This window comes from Phaethon lepturus, unplaced genomic scaffold (assembly GCF_000687285.1).
Source record: "Phaethon lepturus isolate BGI_N335 unplaced genomic scaffold, ASM68728v1 scaffold9984, whole genome shotgun sequence".
Lineage (NCBI taxonomy): Eukaryota > Metazoa > Chordata > Aves > Phaethontiformes > Phaethontidae > Phaethon > Phaethon lepturus.
In genome coordinates this window covers 1-21,603 of record NW_010536967.1, presented here as the reverse complement: position 1 = coordinate 21,603, position 21,603 = coordinate 1, and the positions used below count along the sequence as shown (strand labels likewise).

Sequence of the window (21,603 nt, the reverse complement as noted above, 5' to 3'; positions counted from 1 at the left end):
ATCCACTACAAAATGACAGAAATTATTTAGAAGAGACCTTTCAATGGCTAAACGAAAACAAATGTTAATACAAGGAATAAAGAAGTTGAGCTTCTGCTAGAGAAAGTTTATCCACAAAAAAAGATTATATTTTCTCAAACAAGAACTATAACTAGTAATGTACTCACATATCTGAGCATATATGAATGCATTCCTGAAGCAAGGGAAAGTGTTGATGGTAGGGTAGGCTACTCAAGGCCTGACCTGCCAATTCTACTAATTCAGAAAGATTCTTGTCCCCCTGAGAAGTAAAATGAAGAGAAAGAAACCATCAGCATTAGTAATATTAAATGTATACAATGTTATTGCATAATCTTTCAGAATTTACCATCATTAAATACATCTACTAACTAGGGTTTGGTTGAGCCTTTCACAGAGTTTATAATTAACCTGATTAACAAATTCAATAGATTTCAAACAAATAAATTTTCAAACCTACTCCTGGGAAAAAAAACCCTTCAGCTGCTGAATCCAAATAAACTTCTACTAAACTCAATGGGAATAATGTATGTCTAACATGTCATAGCATGAACACTGTAACTCTATTCAAAAGACTTTCTAAAATGCCCAAGAACAGACTCATCCTTGAATACTTCATGCTTTTAATCAAATTATTTTTTAAATCAATACCAATGTTATGTGAGAAGAGTATAATGAAAGATTTAGCTATTAAACTTTTAACAACTCACTATTAATATGAAAGAGCAAGTTTGTTTGTTTTTTTTTTAATTTAAATATATATGTCTTCATATTTTTGGTTACCAAATACATTAAACATGAGCCATTTCAATTTGATGGAGTTAACTTCATTGTAAACAGTATTTTATGAGCAAAGTATTGCTTCTATTAACTCCAGAACTTGCCTATATAAAGGATAGATTAACTCAGATTTAAGATAGCACTACATTTATATTGCTGTATTTTATTCATTTATTTTAGTATCAGCAGAACATGTATTTCACACAATTACTTGTCCATTTGAACAATGGAGAAGAATATTTCGGTACAGTGCTAGAATCTCTCAACTAATAAAGCAAAGTATATTAGTTGTCTTCATAACAAACTGAAACACACAAATCTCACACAGTCTAGAAGTACTTGCTTATTAGAGTTACAATTGCCAATTAGTTGGAAATTAAAATTTTCTGAACTATTTAAATACTGGACAACATAAATATATAGTGTGTGTATGTGTATGTGAGTATTTGCTTCTTTCTTACTTCTTTGCCCAGAAAAGATCTTATGTCCAATCTCCAAGTGTTTATTTCTTTGGTTTTACTTAGGTTTGTAAAAAAAAAGATTTCTACAGACATAAAAGAGAGTAGATTTAGACTAGATAGAAGGAAGAAATTTTTAAAAATGAGGGTGGTGAAACACTGGCACAGGTTGCCCAGAGAGGTGGTAGATGCACCATCCCTGGAAACATTCAAGGTCAGGTTGGATGGGGCTCTGAGCAACTTGATCTAGTTGAAGATGTCCCTGCTTGTTGCAGGGGGGTTGGACTAAATGACCTTTAAAGGTCCCTTCCAACCTAAAGATTCTATGATCATGAGTAGTACTAGTGAAAACAAATATAAATTAACTACATCTTGCATGGTACAGAATACTCATAGTTTTGGATCTTCTTTGGCTATCCTAGACTACAGTTTTTAACCACAGATAAAGGGGAGGAAAGAAATTTGCCTACAGGACATATTTTATATAATAAAATTCCATACCTTCTTATGAACTTCAATCATAAAGCTACAAGTGCATTCGATTGAATATGCAGCTTCTGAAGCTTTTTTATAAATACTATAGTTCTCAGTACTCATCTGCTCCAGATACGCTGCAATGGATTCATGAATACTTGGGTGTTCCAAGGAGAAGGACACGTCCAGAGAGAGAAGAAATAAAGCATTCAGCAAACTCTTTTGTAAAACTTTACTTGCCTTTGAAAAAGGAAACAACTGTCAGATTAACAGCCTGAAAATACAGTAAAACCAACAACAGCATTTGCAGTTATTCAACAAGTACATTCACTATCGATATCGATGCTACTTAAAAATTAGAGAAAGAAACACATATCAAATGAGGTCTGTATGAAGTTTGGATTTGTTTTTGTTGGTTGGTTGGTGTGGGTTTTTTTATTATAAAGTGAGAGTACATTAGATGATGTAGCCTGTTGACCCTGGCTGGATGTCAGATGCCCACCAAAGCCGCTCTATCACTCCTCCTCAGCTAAACAGAGAAGAGAAAAATACAACAAAAGGCTCATCGGTCGAGGTAAGGTCAGGGAAAGATCACTCAGCAATTACTGTCACGGGCAAGCCAGACTCGACTTTGGTAATAAATTAAATTAATTTGCCAATCAAATCAGAGTAGGACAATGAGAAATAAGACCAAATCTTAAAAACACTTTCACTCCTGATTTTCTCTACCTCTTCCCCTCCAGTGGCGCAGGGGGATGGGGGTTGCGGTCACTTCTTCACATGATGTCTCTGATGTTCCTTCCTCCTCAGCGGGAGGACTCCTCACACTCTTGCCCTGCTCCAGCCTGGGGTCCCTCCCACAGGAGACAGTCCTCCACAAAATTCTTTAACATGAGTCCTTCCCACAGGCTGCAGTTCTTCACAAACTGCTCCAGCATGGGTCTCCCACAGGGTCACAAGTCCTGCCAGTAAACCTGCTCCAGCCTGGGCTCCTCTTTCTCCACAGGTCCTGCCAGGAGCCTGCTCCAGTGTGAGTTTCCCATGGGGTCACAGTCTCCTTTGGGCATCCAACTGCTCTACCATGTACCTCCATGGGCTGCAGGGGGACAGCCGGCCTCACCAGGGTCTTTACCAGGGGATGCAGGAGAATCGCTGCTCCGGCATCTGGAGCACCTCCACCGTCTCCTTCATTGACCTTGGTGCCTGCAGAGTTATTTCTCTCACATTCTCACTCCTCTCTTCCCTGGCTGCAGTTGCACAGGGTTTTTTTCCCCCCTTCTTGACTCTGTTATCCCAGAGGCGCTACCACTGTCGCTGATGGGCTCGGCCTTGGCCAGCAACGGGTCCGTCTTGGAGCCGGCTGGCACTGGCTCTGTCTGACACAGAGGAAGTTCCTAGCAGCTTCTCACAGAAGCCACCGCTGTAGCTCCCTGCTACCAAAACCTTGCCATGCAAACCCAATACAGATGTCAGTCCTAATGTCAGACCTACAAATAGTCACAAAAGTTGTGAATGATCCCACCACAGCACTAGCAACCACATGCACCACTGGCCAGAGTCAATTTACTGTCTAACCACTAGATGGCAGAGAATACTCAGACCACAGTTATTTCTGTATTTAATAAAAAGCTGTCTACAATTCCACATAGTAATATCACATAGTAAGGACTGGGATTCCTGTTGTTGTTTTGGTTTTTGTACTGCAAGCATTCAGTATTCCTTTAACCAAAATTTTGACCTCAAATACAGTAACTTTTTTCCAACTCTTATCATACAAAATTTTAATTCTGTGTATTATGTACATAAGAACATAAAGACAAAAGTTATCAAAAGTCATACATTAGTATGTCTAAACTTATTTTCAGGTACAAGAGACTGCTTGTATTAATAGTAAAAGACTTAAGATTTGTGACAAGAAGTCTGTAACTGAAAAATCGATCTGCTACTCGGATTGAAGGATGTCTACAAAAAGCTACACTGCAGTAAGAACTGATCTAAAAAAATGTAAACCCATACAGGTTTAAACATCTTCTAACACTTTCCATCCCACAAAAACTTCCAAACGTCAGACCCCACCCCATCTGAAACAAACAGGAAAAAAAAAATAAACAACTCAAGAGCTACAACAGAACTTCTTTTAAAGAACATTGGAGGCAAAGAATAATTAACACCACTATGATGTATGAAACATAATTGCTTACTATGTTCCATCAGATTAGGATTGATGATTTTAAACATTATGTAGTTCTAGTCTTACTTGCATGTATACTATAAACGAGCAGGGGGCAGCATAGCTTCGCAAACCATGCATCATACCAGAAAAAACACTATAGGAGGAAAAAGAACATTGAATTTCAAAAACTCATTAAAAAACTGTGCTAAAAATACTTTTTTGAAGACTTGGAATCTGCAGAAGATTATGCAGAATGCACCAATAACTGAAGAACAGCCTTCTGTGATCATACACCAGCCAAAGTAAATCAGACTGATTTCTCTGTCCAGTGGCTATTCTCCCAGTATTAATCACTGAGGAAGGTATCACTTTTTGCCCTCTTAAAATGCAAAAGCAAAAGACAATCACTTAAAATTACTAATGGCATACCTTTTCTACAGGGAGAAGTATTTGCAGCAATCTAACAGTGAAGAGTGAAATGCTAATAAATGCCGTTCTGTGATGCACCAACATCACCTCAGGCTGCTCTGCACTTACATTGGTTTTGTGATATAATATAGTTTCTCCAAGCAAACCCAAGACCAGAAGCAATTTGTCTTTCTGAAAAGAAAATCATAAATAGAATCATTAGAAATAATTGAAACATTACTGTATCTTTACAGTGTTTATACAGCACCCATAGCATCATTAACATAATTATATCTAATAATTCAAAAATGCAGAAATGGTATTAAAAATACAGCACTTTGTCTGCCATCTGAACAGAACTGTGCATTAGTTCTAGATGTCACTCTACCTTCACTTACAGTTCTGAATACTTTGGTTAGTAATTACCCATTACTGGTTACTCTCCCCTCTCCCTCCTTTTTTTCCCCTCCTCCTTAATTACTGCTCACTACACTTTTAAACTTCTGGAATTTTAATTATTTTGAAGTTCACTTTTAATATGGGAATATTAGGAGCTGGTCTGAACCTGCTTACAAAGCTTTACCTTAAAATTAAAAAAAAAATTTAAAAAACCACAACCCAGACTTTGAGAACATCAAATATTTTTTATGTCTATTCATTCTCAGAGGAAACAGCAGCACATTTCTCAGATTATGTAAAATCCTACTGGAAAATCACTATCTTTTGGATAAATTCAGCACATTGACACTGGATGAAACAAAATTATTTTTCTAGAATTTTGGTCACCTGAAAAAGCCAGGTTTGTACTTAAGGACACTAGAACAAATCATGATTAAGAATGCAATAGCACATGTGAGATTTAGTTTATTAATTCCAGAAATTGATACTCACTGTTAAGCAATTAAGCACTATATCTGACTCAACATATTTGAAGCTGAAGAAAATGACAACAAGCAATTGGCTAAATCAAATCAGTCTTTTTAAGTAATTATCAACACACATTATTACACAGTAAGTTGAAAGGGATTAATTTTTATCTTCAGGAGTTCAAAAAAGTAAGTTTCTCTCTGCCCTGCTACAGTAGCAGAGGCAAGAAGAGCCTCTGCTTCAAGACCACGGAGTCTCAAATCAACAGTATATTCAAAAACTTTATTCCTCCCTGAGACAGGGATGACTATCTCAAAACTAGGGATCCACAAAAACTGTGGATTGCTGTAGCTCCTCAGCATCTAACTTTTTGATGTGGCAGAATCAAACTGTACTTAAGTACACATGACAAAACTGGAAAACAGTAAGAACTTTACTTGGGACGAAGGAAGCATAAAAACAGGAGTAAAATATACACAGTTACAAACTTAAGTATCTTTGAATATGATTTCCAAAATACGTCTTTTTCACAAAGATATTCCAATGAGTACAATGATACTTACAAGAGTTTAAAAAATGGATAAACAAGGAAACATAAAGCAATAATAAAGGTATGCAAGAAATGCTTTCAAGTTTCCTAGAAAGGACACACGTGACCTCCTTCCCTTGGAGCTAATACAAAACACAAAAAGGAAGCATATTTTCTAAGCACTGAACCCTAACAACTCTAAAAATACAGTCTAATTCTGATAAAAGACATTTCACTTGATGTAGCACTAAACAATATAAAGGTAAGTGTAACGGTTGTTTCCTAAAATTGTCCATTGAGTTGTTTTTATTTACTCAATACACTAAGAAAGTTGAAGAGCTCTTTTTTTATCTCCTACCTTGCAACTCCTTTATCAAAATTAGCTTTACTGAATGGCACTGCACAGTCCAGCTCTGCATCACAAATTGATGCAGACTCATAACTTCAAATGGGAGGTGAATTTTCTATCTGAAAAGTATTTTACTAATAAATCTCAAAGTTCTACCAATGGAATACAGTTATATCAGCAAAGCGCTTTTTTTTTTTTTTCTTCCCTATTTTAAAAGTCAGTATGATGGTATAAAATTACCCAGTCTCATTGCAAAGTTTTGCTTGTTAGTAGCCTGGAAACAAACATTATCCTACTAACAACCACCAGTATGATGTACATGTGATGATGCTCACAGTTTCTACTGTAGTTTGACAGATTTATATGCAATGGAATATCCTGACTCAGGTCATACAAAAACTAGACAGAAGATTATATTAAGCTTCTTAGAGCAGATGTTCTGCAAGCAATCTTCAGTACTGACTTGATGGTCATCAATTATAATAGATCTTGATAGATCAGTACACCAAACTCAAAGAAGAAGTTCTTATTCACTGCTAGGTCCTATAAATAATATAAATATTATCATTTGTGAAATAGACAGTAGGGAAGCCTATAGTCATATTTTAATTAATAATTATTGCAATATCATTGTTTCATATTCAGTGGTATTTTCATAAATTCAAATTTAAGTCATGTGCATTTAAGATTACACAACTCAAGTTTTTAGACAAGTTTCAGTCTGCAACTCAGGTATGTTTGTTACATTCATAAACCATGCTGGTTTATTTTTCAGCCTTCAGTTGTCTTCAGAAAAGCAAGCCATCCATAGTTATTTCATCTGTTATTCACTAATTTGATATTTCATGTATATAGCAACTGTCAACTGTGCTCAGGTATGTCTTTCCAGCAATTTAATTGTTTGGTCAACAGCACCTTAACACTCTGAATCTATCCTGGGCCAAAAAGCCTTCTCCTTTCTTTCCTAGCTAAGCAACAGAGTAAAGGATAGCTGAAATTGTGCAGGAATCTATAGGTCCTGTGTAGGAAACAGATATCATGTATCTTACAATTCCAGTGTTGGATCTAAACAGTTATCTCCTTAATTTTAAACAGATAATTTATAAGGAGCAAAGAAAATGAAAGTTGTTATTTACATCAAATTGGTCTCCAACATTTGTAGTTAGTATTTTTCCCCTCAGATCCCCTTCCCTGCATGTGTTTCTCTCAATAGCTACTTAACAGCCTCTCACTACAAGACAAACTTCATTACTTATTTTCTTGACGTGAAACTTCAAGTATCATCTGGTAAAAGAACTTACATTTAAAATAAAAAAAATGTGCCAGTGACAGAACTAATAAACTATTTTAGATTTTGAAAACAGTAGCTCAGCAGAAGATTAGGTATGTATATGAATTACTACAGAGTTATTATCAGAGGCTTGTAAAAGCAGGCTGTTAAATACTGCTGATCAAAGCCTTAAGAATCTTACCAGTTCCAATGCAAAAAGGCTATCATCTTCCCAAACATTTTCAGAAATAGAATCACCAATAAGAAACATATCTTCAAGAAGCAATTCAAGCACTTCCATTGTCACTCTCCTACTGCCTAAGAATACAAATGAGAGGATAAATTCAAATACAGACAAAATATTATATTATGATATTCAGAAAACACCACTTTAAAGAAGGGATTATTCAAAATCTGGAATTCTGATATTTAATTTTCCTATACACTTTTACTAAACTGATGCTAACTGCCTTCAACCACCAATAGCACTGAATCACAGAAGACATCAACTTGCCAAAATCACAATAGAAGAGATTAAAGCAATCATATACTTGAAGAAAAGACTGCATTTCCTTAAGTCCTATAGTACTACATAAAGTTTATTACAGCTGTAAATCAGATTACTGGACGACTTTGAATTTCAGAACCAAGTCACCCAGACAGCTAGGTTACAGATCTTCCATATATATATCACCTACTCCTATTAATCCACATTTTTGGTATAGCAGGAGTAGCTTTCTTCATGGCTTATTTTGTTTGAGAACTTCTTTTGAAAGGTAAGAAGGTAAGCTTTATCCACTTGTGCTTTTCTCCATAAAAATTCCCCCCGCCCTGTTTAGGCTAATATTTATTAATTTTCATTGCTCCTTCTGAATCACTATCTCAAAAACAAGGTTAATCTGGTCTTTCTATTAGTGACTTTTATACTTTATACAACTTTATGCTCAAACATGGGGCTGCAAAGAAACCTGGCCCAAGCTTAAACATTTACAGCCTATATTTACTACACATATAAACCTCTTGGTAATATCCCCAGATAATGAGACAATAGAGGAAAAGCAAAGGCTAGAAGGTTTCATGAAGAACCAGGCAGAGTATCTGGAGTCAGACCAAATATTTTCAACCTCAGTATAACAGATGATGCCAAAACTGTCTGGCATCCTACAGAGCCATACGGTGACAGTTTCCCTCAAATACTCAATTTAGTGCAACTGTTGGCTTAGTTACTTGTTGACGGTATGTTTCTATTTAAAAACCATGGACAGATTTCACACACCACCATTTAATTTCCAGTTTATTTTTTAACTACCATAAAAATTTTGCATCCTCCAAAATCTGTTTAAAAAAAACCTAGCAAGCTCTACGACTTGTTATGACTGAACATTAATTTCTTTGTCACTTTTTCTATCTTTTACAGATTTTATACACTGTAGAAGCCTTGTTGATATACTTGAGGAAAAAACATGTGTGTGACTATGTATGTAGTGAGAATGACCACAGCTCATGCAATTTGCAGCCCAGGTGACCTGCTCTGAGGTGAGCATATAGCAGAGAATGGCACAGGGCCTTTTTGAAAGTTTGCTTTTTTCCTATCTCACAGAGGTACTGTGTTGCATCTATTTTAGGCAAAAAGTTGCCATTTTGAAGCGTATATGCCTGAAAACTCAAAAAAAAAGCACTTTTTCTGTCTTCACAATTATTTTGCAAATTCTTAATCAAAATTCTGTGCTTAAAACATTTGAAAGGTGACAATAAATTTCTCCATTATAATACAAGTATTAAAAAATGGTGGCTTAGAGTTACAGTTTTGAAAGTATTTCTAACTTAATAACTAAACAAAACATCAGCAACACTTTGCTGTAGCTGTCATGATCTACAGACATGCAAATTCATTTCACCATACTCTTACATGAATATACCAGCAAAATACTCATTTCCCAACACCTGTGGCAATTAGTATGTGCTAAAGGTTCATTATTACTGAAGGCACAGTAAAGCAGATATAATCAATGACTGTAGAACAAATATTTTGCTGTTCAGACTTAAATAATTGGCTTTAAGACATGCAGTATTAACACTAAACTTCAGACAAGTATGGTAACTTAAAACTGATCACAAAAAAAAAAAATAATAAACCAACCCACAAAACCACCCCAAACAACCAAACCCCACAAAACCAAAAAACACACAACCCACACCACTACTGATTTCTGAAATGACTTCACTCACAAGAAAGGCCAGCAAAAAGGAAGAATAATTCCAATGAACATCTCGTCAAGGAACAGAATTGAGCTTAACTGAAATACACGTTATATTGTACAATACAAGCAAGTAAATTTTGCAGTAAGCTTACTGTTTTTCCTTTACCTAGTAATTTAAACAGTTAGAAGACAATCTACACTATAACATATCTACCACATAAGGTGATACTAATGTCAATCAGAATGCCTGTTGATTTTACTGAAGAAAACAATTCAGAAAATATAACCACACGAGAAACAGTTGTGTTACTGTGTCATTGTCTCACAGTATCAGTGTGCCTTCAGAGCACAGGATTTCAGATCAATGGGAACAGGATAAAAATATTAGTTTGCTTACAATCTATGTCTCATTACAGCACAGTGGAAGAAAGAAGAAATATGATCTAGTAGAGTTTAAAAAGTGTAAAAAAACAGAGCAAGAGAAACAAACACAGATCAACTTAATGTGAAAATGAAACTATTTTACTTCTAGGATAAGATGCAAAGAAAGACTCTTGAAAGATGGAAAAATTCAAATCTGCAGAGTTAAAATATAGTGAAGTGACATGTGCCAGAAATGGAAAAGATAGAAAATACATCTTCTGCAGTTTCACATTATAGATAAAAGAGAAGATGCCAGAAGTCATGAATGTACTTGTGAAGAATTAATATTCAAATATCACTGTTCTGAAAGGGGAAAATAAAACTTTTATTCATTTTAGTTTGGTTTATTACCAAAAAATGAGGATTGAATAATTTTCCTGTGCACACAGATGAGTGCTGATGTCACTATGAAACACAGAAGTAAATTAGTATTTTGTGACAGAACAGCAAGTCATAAAAAGTTATAAACAATCATGAAAACAATAGTAAATGGAAGTTTCATACATATTTCATGCAATTCTTATAAGTTAAAGCCTCTACCCAGCTCAGGAAATGTTGACAGGCATATTAAAAAAACAACTTTTAGTATTCTAGTCATAGATACACTTTTCCAGCTCCTATATTTTAAAATCTTACCATGTTTATCAATACCTGTTTTGAATTACATTGCTTTACAACTAAATACTATTTTAGACAACCTAAGAGCAAAAAGACTGTCCTTCAAAAAGGCTTTCTAAGTTAAAATACAAATCTTTACTTGCAATTAGGCTATCATTACTTATGTTTCTTAAAACATAATTATAATTTGTTACTGCATTCATAAGAATAAAAACAAACCTTTTCCCAGAATGTTTGTTTATTATTTCTTGAACAGGAGGAAAACTACGCTCAAGGAGATCAGATGTTTTAAGCGTCATTATTTTTTCATCTTCTTGAATGACATTTTATTCAGCCACACCATTTTTTCCACCACACACACATACATCTTTGTGCCACTGCTTAACACCATCAGTAAAAAGCATGTGAAACTTCTGCAGCTATTCTGAAAATCAACTCGAAAATTCAACCTGAACAAAGGCCCTAGATAAGAACTGCTGTAACTAGCTACAGTGTATCAGTAATCATCTGGACCTTATTTATTGAGGTACCCACCTCACAATACCAGCTTCATAAGAGGTTTGTACTAAAGGTGGAAAGGATACATAAAGTGCAATAAAGTTCAAAACTTTCTCACCTGTTCTTAGAAGAGGTATTGCATTTTCCAAGACAGAAACACAGAACTGAGGAAGGCTAAGCTGCTTCATCTGTAATTCCAAAGTGTCCTCATCTTCAGTATCTGGTAGGTCAATATGTCCTGCGTCAAGTGGGGAATGCAGAGAGATTCTGGAGTTTGCATTTGCTTGAGTACTGTTTCCACTTAAAACAACAAACCAAAAAAAAACAGAAAAAGAGACATAGTTAACTCTTGCAAAGAGAAAAGTCATCTATGTATAGATGTTAAAAACTGCATCAAGTATTTCAATGTCCTCCCATCCTTCCTTCCATCCCAATCTTTCTCTGCAATCCACCAGTGTTGCAGGAAGAAGGGGACTTGGATTGGTTGTTTTAGAAGTCAGAACTGGTAGCATCACAAGACAATGCCTACTGTTTTGGCAGTCATCTTCAAATGCCCTTAGAAATGTGTCCTGGAAGAAACACACATGCAATGAATACAATATTGCAAGAGAAAAATCAGTTGGTTTGAAATGTCATTTTTGATGAACAAAGTCTATCTGTTGCTTGAAGCAAGGCCACTTACTAAATTCAATTTCAGCCTGAACTATACCTACTACATTAAAACCATTCTATGTGGCTAGTTACAAGAATCTTTAGAAGGAAAATTAAGTAAGTTTAAGTCTGTAGGACTTCTTTGTCCACTGTAAAACAGAAAATATTCCCTTTTCCAAGAAAGCCTTAAGTGCAACCAACTATATATTATAAAATATACATGTAGTTATTATATTATATGTAATTATTTAAAATTATAAGCTCAATATATAATGCATAGTTTTATTATTTTCCAACTGCTTTCAAAAATAATCCAATTCTATTGGCAGCATTACAATTAATACAACTCAGAACAAATGTTTTTTAATGTTTTTTCAACACTTAGCAATCTTGAACTGCTTTAAAAACCTGTATGACTTTCATAGTTGGTTTTTGTTTGGTTGCTTTTTTTATTATTGAACAAGCTGAAGAAACTGAATTGTGACATGACTGTTACATTATATTGCCTAATGTAAAAGATTTCTAAAGAATAGAAATTAAGAATTTAAAAGCCAACTGATTTTTTAAGAGGTCAATGGAAGACTATAAGCAAAACAGAAGAGTTCATCCACACATAGTGGTTCTGATTGCACTCACCAGAGGGTAAGGAAGGAGAGGTATCAATCATAAAAACAATTCAGAGGAGGAAAGGTTATGTTTCCAGGCAGAATTTGAAACAGACAAACAGATAGATTGAAGAGTCTCAAGATTTAAGAACAAGGAAAAAGAAGAGTTACATCTAGAATGCCAATAAACAAATAATTTATATTACAATTATGTTGAAAAAGACAAGATACACTAAAAGCAGGTCTTCCATGCCAAAAATCAGCAACGTCAGAGCAACAATATGGTCATCTCCCTTTATCAAATTTTCTATTCAACATCATGTTTTTCTTTACACTGTCACTGGAGTAAATTATATCTTTCTAAGAAATGGAATTCATGGGCAGTGAGCAGCTTTATTACAGAACACAGGATGCAAGAATATAAAAGTGTACAGTCAAGAACAGCTCATAATATGATCTTATACTTTTAACTAATTACCACTCCCTGGTTTGTAGATGTCTCATCACAGTCTTAACTGGTTCTTACCCTTATGTAGATTTCCTTACTACACTGATAGTGTAGTAAGGAAATCTACAGGCCATCCCTATCTCTTGCACAATGTACACCAGCTACTATTAAACTGTTAATTTATTAACTGTTAATTAAACTGTTCAACTGGGCAAAATGGTCAGATCCTAAAATGCCTAAAGCCTGGAGTTCATTTACAGTGCCATATTACTATTACTTACATGATATTAAGTCTAATATATTCTTTTTATGAGTAAAAATAAGCTTTTAATATAATGACTCTCAAGATGCATTTACAATTAAATACGTGAGTTACTCTCATCTGTAACGTCACAGTCTATTTGAATAGATAGAATTTAGTCAATCACTAAGCCAATATACCATAGAGACTCAAAGGCACTACCAAGCAGCACACAGTAAGGATTCACAAGAACTTTTAAAATCCCACATACTAAAAGACATAGGTTCTTGAACAGCACCTTTAAGTTTGTTGTGTCAAGATGAGTAACAAAACCACACACAAAAACCTCAACATTTTGAAGGTATACAGACAATTCATAATTTCATATTGGGAGTTGAATTTTTAGACGATATACAACTGAAATTTCTTGTCAGATTTAACAACAAAGTTTAAAGATTTTAATGGAAATCTCTATACAGCATAGCATTTTTGACAATACTGTACACTGTTACCTTTGGCATGGCCATTCAACTTATAAGAACTTAAGGGGTCACCTACTGAAGAAAAAGAGAAATCCCTGACTTTACAGCAAGTCTGCATAAATGCTTTTCTGCATCTTACAAATACATGCACAAGCAATAGCGATTGATACCAAGAGATTTCCTTTAAAGTGTTGGTTGGGTACAGAATGCGGCAGGTAAAACTGATCTTATGTATTCTGAACACCACTTAAAGAACTGTTTAATTCATAAACATAGTTTGAATTTTCACAGGTTAACAAAATTCTCACATCATCCCACACACCGACAAGGAGCTGATGATATAATGATATCTTAGTTATTCCTTGTTTTACTCACCTGGAAGATGCTGCATCCCAATCTTGTCCATCTCCTCTAGGACGCTGAACTGTTCGTCCAATCACAGATGGCCGAGGGCTACTACTTCCAGGTGATGGATTCTGAGAACGAGGAGGACCTCTTGCTTCTTGACAGTAAGATATAGATGAATTCTGGGAAGCTGTGCCTTTATGTAACACAGATTATATTTTCCATTAGTGGAATCTATTATTCTGAAAGATACTACATAGTGAGGTAATGGTAAAAGTACCTAAAGTAGGAGATGGAAAACACCAAGTAAATATTGGAGAGCTAGGACAACCTATCACTGGCAAGTAGCAGAGTTTGGAAACTCAATTCCAAGGCAAAACCACTGAAAATTACAGTTCAATCACAAACCTTGAGTTTTAAAAATACAAATATAGTGTCTGACTAAGGTTATTGGGTTTATTGATGTTGTAACTTAATTATCAAAGAAACAGACAATATAATTTATTAAGACACTAAATATAGTGGCAATCTTATGAAGAGAACCAGACTGCCAATTTACAGAAACAAAGTTGATTAAATTCAGCTGACAAAATGGAAACAGGAAGATCATTATAACTAATCTACACTATTAAATCTACAAAATTTAAGCATTAAGAAAATTGTGAAATAGTCCTAATTATTATAAAATCCAAAACTGATTAAACTATTTTTAGCCGTCAGAATAAAAAAAGAAAATTAACATAGCTCATTAAATTAGTAACTACATTGTTAAGCACTAATAGCTTGCAAACTTGTCTGAAACTCTGCCCACTTTTGTTTTACAGATTTAATTTAGGTTTAGTTAAAAATCCCCCTCCTGCTGACAACAAACAATTGGATACTTGGAAAAGTTGATGAATGAAGAATCACAGGAAACTGTAAAAATAAATAAGTAGTTTAACATAATGCAAGTACTCCAAAAATATTTATTAACATGAGTAGTACTGAACACAATCATTTAGCAAAAGTTTCACAAGATTATATTTGCTATAAAGCTGCAGATTGGCTTTTTTTTTTTTTTTAAATCATTTTAGACAATCTTACCTGTAGTAAAAACACAACAGTATTTCAAATATTTAAAAATACTTACCTTGCTCTGTGGAAGAAAAGCTTGGATCTCTGTGAAAGTTAAGTCTGCTTCTCAAGAAGATGCACAACTGTTGCAGGCATGACACAGCCTGCAAAGCTAACCGATGTCTTCCATCTCCTCCAAAAGCAAGGTTTAGCAGAGACAAAAGGCTCTGAAAATACAAAACCATCAACATTGGTAGCTGAACATTAATGCACCTTCATGAACAACCATGCCAGCAAGAGCCTTGCCCTAAATATAGTTCAAAAATGCTTCTAAGTGTTTAAAAATAATAGCAAAGAATAAATAGGCTTAACTACTGTTTTCGTACTGAATGCAAGACTATCAAGTACTAAGGAAGAAGCAGAGTCGCACATTAGATTTCCAATAAAGTCACTACTTTCCTCATGAGAGGCCATTAGAGCGTGTGCATATGACAGTGACACAATTTTATCTTATTCATAAGAAACAAAGTATTACTTCATATCACACTTCATTACTGATTAGCAATACACGTTATTACAACCAAGTAACTTTCTAAACACAATATATAGCTAATGTCCCCTTTTCTATGCACCTAGAGTTTACACAAAGGAACTTTCATTTAGCTATTTTATTTAGAAAAAAATTGTACCATTTACACCAATTCTTACTTGGCACAATTTACACCATAGCACAATAAAAATGTTAAACTTCATGTGAATTCTTGCCTGTACAATCTTTGTGCAGGAAAATCTTGCATAATCACATCCTGAAGAAGCTCACACGTACTCCAAACTAAACTTTGGTTGTTACTTCTCAAAGAGCTAAAAATGCAGTTCATATTTAAATATGTATTTAAAAAAAAAGCAGCCAGTAATTATTAGCTTGAATAAGTCTTTACAAGAAAGTTATAATCACAACACTGAAGAATCTGAGGAAAAAAATGCTGTAAATCTGTTGTCATACCATTTTTTTAAACTTGAATTATTCTTTAGCTATGCTAATTCTGTACACAGTAAAGAACAAACGCAATTCCAGCTGTTATCAAACCACATGTAAAACATGTTCCCAGAAAAGAAATAACTTTATTGATTCTGAACTTGAAATTAAGAAAAGACTGGAAATTCCCTGTGAAGCTAGTGATTATCTCAACGGTATACAGCAAGTAATCTAATGCTTACCAATAAGAAAGTTTTTTTCATTATCAAGGTTCATAGATAACTTAAAAGCACTTGAATTACATACATGGGAAGTTACATAGAAGAAGAATTTATTAGCTATTCTTAACATGTATATTAGTAAATAATAAGAACCTTTTGGGTATTCTACTTAACTTTTATTTTTATTTTTATTGTTTCAGAAACCACTGCAAAAAAAAAAAATCAAACAAGTCCAATTTTAAGGATATGTTTTCTCTTTCTAGACTCAGGCATAAAGGAAATTAAATATTAAAGAGGTTTTCCAGCTTCAGAGGGCTTTCAAAAGAAAAAAAAAAACACCAAAAACCTATTACAAGAAAGCTTACAATTAGACTAGACTTGTTAAATAGTCCAGTCCATGATACTGCATTGCTGGCTATGCTAGAAATCTATCAGAGCTCTGTGTCAGCTCATAAGGAATCCCAACTACAGAACTTTTCCTTGGCCACTTGAAACACTGTTTTTCTAAATGAAAGTTAAAAACAAACAAACAAACAAAAAAATCACTGCAGAAAGATTATCTGAATCACTCAATGCCTAGATAAGGCATTGTACTGAAACTTACTGGCATAAACCTAGTTAAGCTACTATTGAAAGTATGGATTTCTCTGCCAAGCAGCTGTGGGGGTAAAGTAAATAATTATTTTATTCCAGTTTGTTCTAAATTAACTGAATGAAATCTCTGATTCAGTTGAGAAATTCAGAAGACAAACTGAAGTGTCACAAAGAAAAAAAATGTCCTCTGAATTAAACACAAAAAATGGAGAGCAATATTAACAGAAAACCTGTCCTATTACAACTCACTGTTTACCTGCTCTGCCCAACTTCAGTGCAGCTTTTACAATCATTTATCAAAAATTAACTCATTAGGTTATTTACAGGAACGGTCTAATGATGCAGAAGGACAGAAATTTAGAACCACTTGTACCCAAGAAAAATAAAAACTACAAGCGAACTATAATGTTTCCATTGCTATACCTTTCATTTGATGAAAGAACATGTCTATCTGTTGAAGTCAGAGTTAGCCAAGGAAATGTGGAAAATTTCAAGCATTTCACTACAAAAAAGGAGAGCATAAATTTTGCAGTATATTTTATAGAAGTATTACACTGTATATTTCCATAGCAAAGTCAAAAACTTATGAACTATATGCTATCTGAAATAGAAATACTTTTTATTAAATAGAGACTTGCACAAACTCAAGTGCTTCTAATGACAGTTCTCAGCAATACCAAAAAAATATTAAGGCTATCTCAAACCAAAATGAAATACGTTTACTGAAGAAAGTTTTAGCAAATAGAAAACACAGCATTTGTGGAAGAGTACTCATTCCTCCACATCATGCTTTCAATCAAATTATCATTTTGTTCTGCTACTAAAGAATATTTATTATCGTGATCTCTAAAAATGGAAGATTGGCCTCATGCTTTTACTCTTAAAGCAGTATAAATTATAGTTTACTAAATTATGACACAATAACTTTTCAACTAAAATAACTTTAAAACTATTTTTAACTTCACATTTGTAATAATTGTCAAGAAATTCTAAAAACAGCGGATACACTGCTAAAAAAAGTAATCTGGTGATTTACACACAGTAACTCCAAAGTCATATTTTAAAATCTAGTTCTCAGCATCGTATTGTATGTTCAATATGACACTATCCTGTGAACTACTACTAGTATATTGGTACAGGCAGAGACTTGCCAAAATAATATCGGTCTGTGTTTGTCAGTGAAACATTTCATATCATTTTACTGGAAAAAAAGAAAAGCACAACACTGGTTTTCATTTAGATACAAGGTAAAGATTTCTGAAGTGCCTAATCTAGTTTTCTGAAAAGTAGAAAGGTACTTCAGACTAAGTTTTGTTGAAATAAAAAGGTATTTAAACAGCCACTTTTGACAACAGAACACAGATCTTCTGAAAAACATTAGCAAACTAAATAATTTTTAAAATTACAACACATTTTAACATACTTCACATATTCCAATGTGTTACACTATTTACCAGAAAAGAGGAAAATCTATTAAGAGGAATGTCACTTTTATAAGCATTACAATTGTAGTTTCTGTGATGCTAGGTTTCACAGAATAACAGCAGGAGAAAGAATAGCCAATAATAGTATCTGTAGTAGAAATAAACCTAAATTACAACTCTAAACACTTTCTGTAATTAACATATAGTTATTTTATGACTACACATACCAACTGTTCTTTTGGGAGGTATTTCTACCTGCGGCAGATGCTTTCTACCTTGACAAAAATATCCAGTGAATAATTCCTCTTGAGGTAGAACTAAAACAAATCAAGGTTAAGTTTAAAAAATGTACACTTGAAAAAACAAACAAACAAAAAATGAACCAAACAACAACACAACCAAAAGCAAAATTCAATTTAGCCTCATGTTTTTCCTGAAATGCCTCCCTTTTGACCTTGAGTTCTAACCTGTTAAGGAAACAGATTTAAAATAGTCTCAGTTTATCAGGGAAGTGGAGTAAAAAGAGTGTGTTGATGTTTACTTTTTACAATCATATTCTACAACTGTTAAGTTTTTTTCCATTTTCTTACACTACCTCACATACCACACAAGCAATAGCAAAAACAATCACACAAAATGTCTTGCCTGATGGAGAACTGGCAGCCAAAAAAAAAAAAGTTTTCCTCTAATCTACCTATGTAATAATAAAATTAACTTTTTAAATTAGCTATTTAAAACTTTTTTCTACCAAAACTCCTGTCTTTTCAGGTCAGCTGAAAAGTTGCTCATCCATATATAATATTATTAAATACATGTAATTAATATACAAACTGTATAGCAAAATATACACAAAGTATGTAACATTAAAAGCAATCTCTCCAGAACATAATATTTGGTTCAAAGGGTCAAACTAGATAATGCCCAGATTATTGGTTTACTGTAACTTGTTTTCCCAGTAACTGAAGTTGAAATAGAAAGAAAAATACAACACTCCTGTCAGAAGAGTTAAGATTACTTAATCCACACATGTATACAATTTACAAGATAAATAGGAATTATGTACTATGCTTCAATTGGGTAGTTTCAGAAAGATGTAGTTTAAGAATGCATATGTAAAAGATTATTATATTATTCCCTATACAGTGGCAAACTTAGGTAAAAATCTAGCTAAACCCTTATGTGAGCACAGGTAGGAATTTTTTTTTTTTAATTAAAAAATTAGAAAATTAAAAAAAAAATTCAATTAACAGCCACCATGTAGTTCTAGCAAACTAAAACTCCAAGCATTAGACAGGCTGCAGAAACCACAGGAAAATTACTTTACTCTCTCAGATTGCACAGTAGGAGTGACAGAAGTGTGGCCATTACTACACCACGCAGTGTAACATCAGGGTCTTTCCCGCAAGAACCAGGAGGATGAATTAAGGACCTCCACAGTACATAATCTTCTCCTCTACACTTTGTGCTAAAATTTTTAAGGCAGAAGAGGTGAACCACACAGGTTTACTTCTTGACTACATCTATGAGGCACTGTAAATCACTGTAACAGATAATAAGCTAGATAACAGAAGCAAGTTATAGCACTTCACACATGTAAACTTTGCTTAAAATTTCATATATTTTTCTGTGGCAAATACCCAAAACTAAGTAGATAGTGCATACAACACTAATGTAGTTTTAAAAACCATTCTACTAGGATCACTTACTGCCCCCCCCCCTTTTTTTTTAACGTCTGAATTGCTCTCAAAGTTAAAGTCTGCTATGCAAAGTAGCAAAGCATACTGGCTAAATTACAGATTTGTTCAAAATTACTACACTTGTTGCCATAAAGCAGTCTTTGGAAGTTCATGTCCCGTGTCATGCTGTTTTTATATTAGAGCAAACAGATATTACATATTGAAGAAATGGATAGTGAAGGTCTGATTATAAACAACAGGATTGTTCTTGTGCAGAGATTTCCATTACAGGAATGGCACTTTCTCTGGCAGAATCTGCTTAACATACACTTCATTGACCTCTCAGGAATAACTCACCTACTATGCCCGAAAACCTCAACTTTTCATAGCCTAAAAGCTTTTCACTTTGTTTTCATTTTAAATAAATCACACTTCAAAATATGTAATTTACCTGGTTGATCTACTGAAGGCTGAGACCGCGTTTGATAACGTACTGATAAAGAACTAGAACAAAGTCCAGAAGGGAGGAAAAACAGTCCATCCACTATCCCATCAATTACAGCCTGCAAGTTTGGATCCACATTGGGACGAAGCTGAGATAAGAATTCCACTGCACCGATTCCAATCAGTTTCTGGGCAGCAGGTGGATGCTACATTAAGACAAAAAACTGACAAAGTTAGCCTGAAGAGTCTCAAGGTCTCTTGAACTTGGGGGGGTGGGGCAGGGGGGGCAAGCGGTGAGGAAAGGAAAGAACCCAAATCAAAACAAGTTAGATTTCACCTTTGTTTAGGCCATCCATCAGTTTCAAGGATGGGATTTTAGTGATTAAAACAAAAGAATGTATTATGAGATCTCTGAAATTTCTGCAATGTTTTCCTAACATTTTTAAGATAAGCTGCACCATTGTTCAAATATCCACTTTTCAGGAACAGTGCACGTGTTTAGCTGCAAATCATGTCCCAAAGAAGAAATTAAACTCTACATGAGAAACTGAAGAAGCAGAGGAACTAAAGAAGAAACCCAGAAAATAGTATTTTTTTCTGCTATCCCTATGACCAATTGCAAGTCACTCAAATTCTTTTAATTTCTGTTTACACACAGTGGCTTTATTATTCATGCCTTTGCAAAACACTCTAAATTCTCATTTCATGGAGCTACAAAACCAAATAATAACCAGTTTTATTCAGCGTTAGCATTCTAAAGATGTATAGTTTATATATAAATAAATGTTAGTATGTCATACCTTGATCAAATTGTTCACAAAATTTAGTACTTCCTCTTTCATTGGTACGACTGGAAAATTGAACCACTCCAAAAGATTAAGGAAAAGCAGTTTTTCATGGACCAGATCGGCATACGAAATCAAGTTATGATCTAACTTAAGCAGAATAGTCTTCAGAGATCGTTCTCTTATCTCTGCCAGTTCGTGACCTGCCCCAAAAAAAGTATTAAAAAAACCATAAAATCATCTGACATAACTTAATTCTTATTTAGTCTTATTTGGACAACCAGAATGCTGTCAAAGATCCGTGAAAAATGCTAGCTTTTATGTTGTCAGTATTATGCTTACCAGGAAAAAAAGTATGATTGCGCTCGCCAGCAGTAAGCTGGTAAAAGTGTGAAATATTTAAAAATACACTGATACAATCTGGTGCCAAATGTAAAACAAGAGGATGGCCTTTTTCTTCAAGCCTACAACGAAATTCTGAAAACCTCCACCAGAACAGATCGCGGGTACCGAAAGCTGCCTCAGACTCACAAATTGGACAAAAATCTACCCAAGCCCACGGAATCGGAAGGCACCACAGCCGAGGTGGGAA

At 34.2% G+C, this 21,603-nt stretch overlaps 1 protein-coding gene across 1 annotated transcript in view; it reads right to left on the bottom strand.

The window, feature by feature from the left end:
* The window catches only part of LOC104620186 (rotatin-like), a gene marked incomplete at both ends in the record, with an annotated part of 31,983 nt that extends 10,769 nt beyond the window's left edge, over window positions 1-21,214 (bottom strand). The window contains 12 exons of the mRNA XM_010286331.1: window positions 168-280; window positions 1,758-1,970; window positions 4,333-4,503; window positions 7,529-7,644; window positions 11,185-11,366; window positions 13,869-14,034; window positions 14,968-15,164; window positions 15,663-15,752; window positions 17,106-17,184; window positions 18,325-18,411; window positions 20,234-20,432; window positions 21,027-21,214. Coding sequence (XP_010284633.1) covers window positions 168-280; window positions 1,758-1,970; window positions 4,333-4,503; window positions 7,529-7,644; window positions 11,185-11,366; window positions 13,869-14,034; window positions 14,968-15,164; window positions 15,663-15,752; window positions 17,106-17,184; window positions 18,325-18,411; window positions 20,234-20,432; window positions 21,027-21,214 — 1,801 coding nt within the window. The remainder of the gene's footprint in view (window positions 1-167; window positions 281-1,757; window positions 1,971-4,332; window positions 4,504-7,528; window positions 7,645-11,184; window positions 11,367-13,868; window positions 14,035-14,967; window positions 15,165-15,662; window positions 15,753-17,105; window positions 17,185-18,324; window positions 18,412-20,233; window positions 20,433-21,026) is intronic.
* Between the last annotated feature and the right edge of the window lie 389 nt (window positions 21,215-21,603).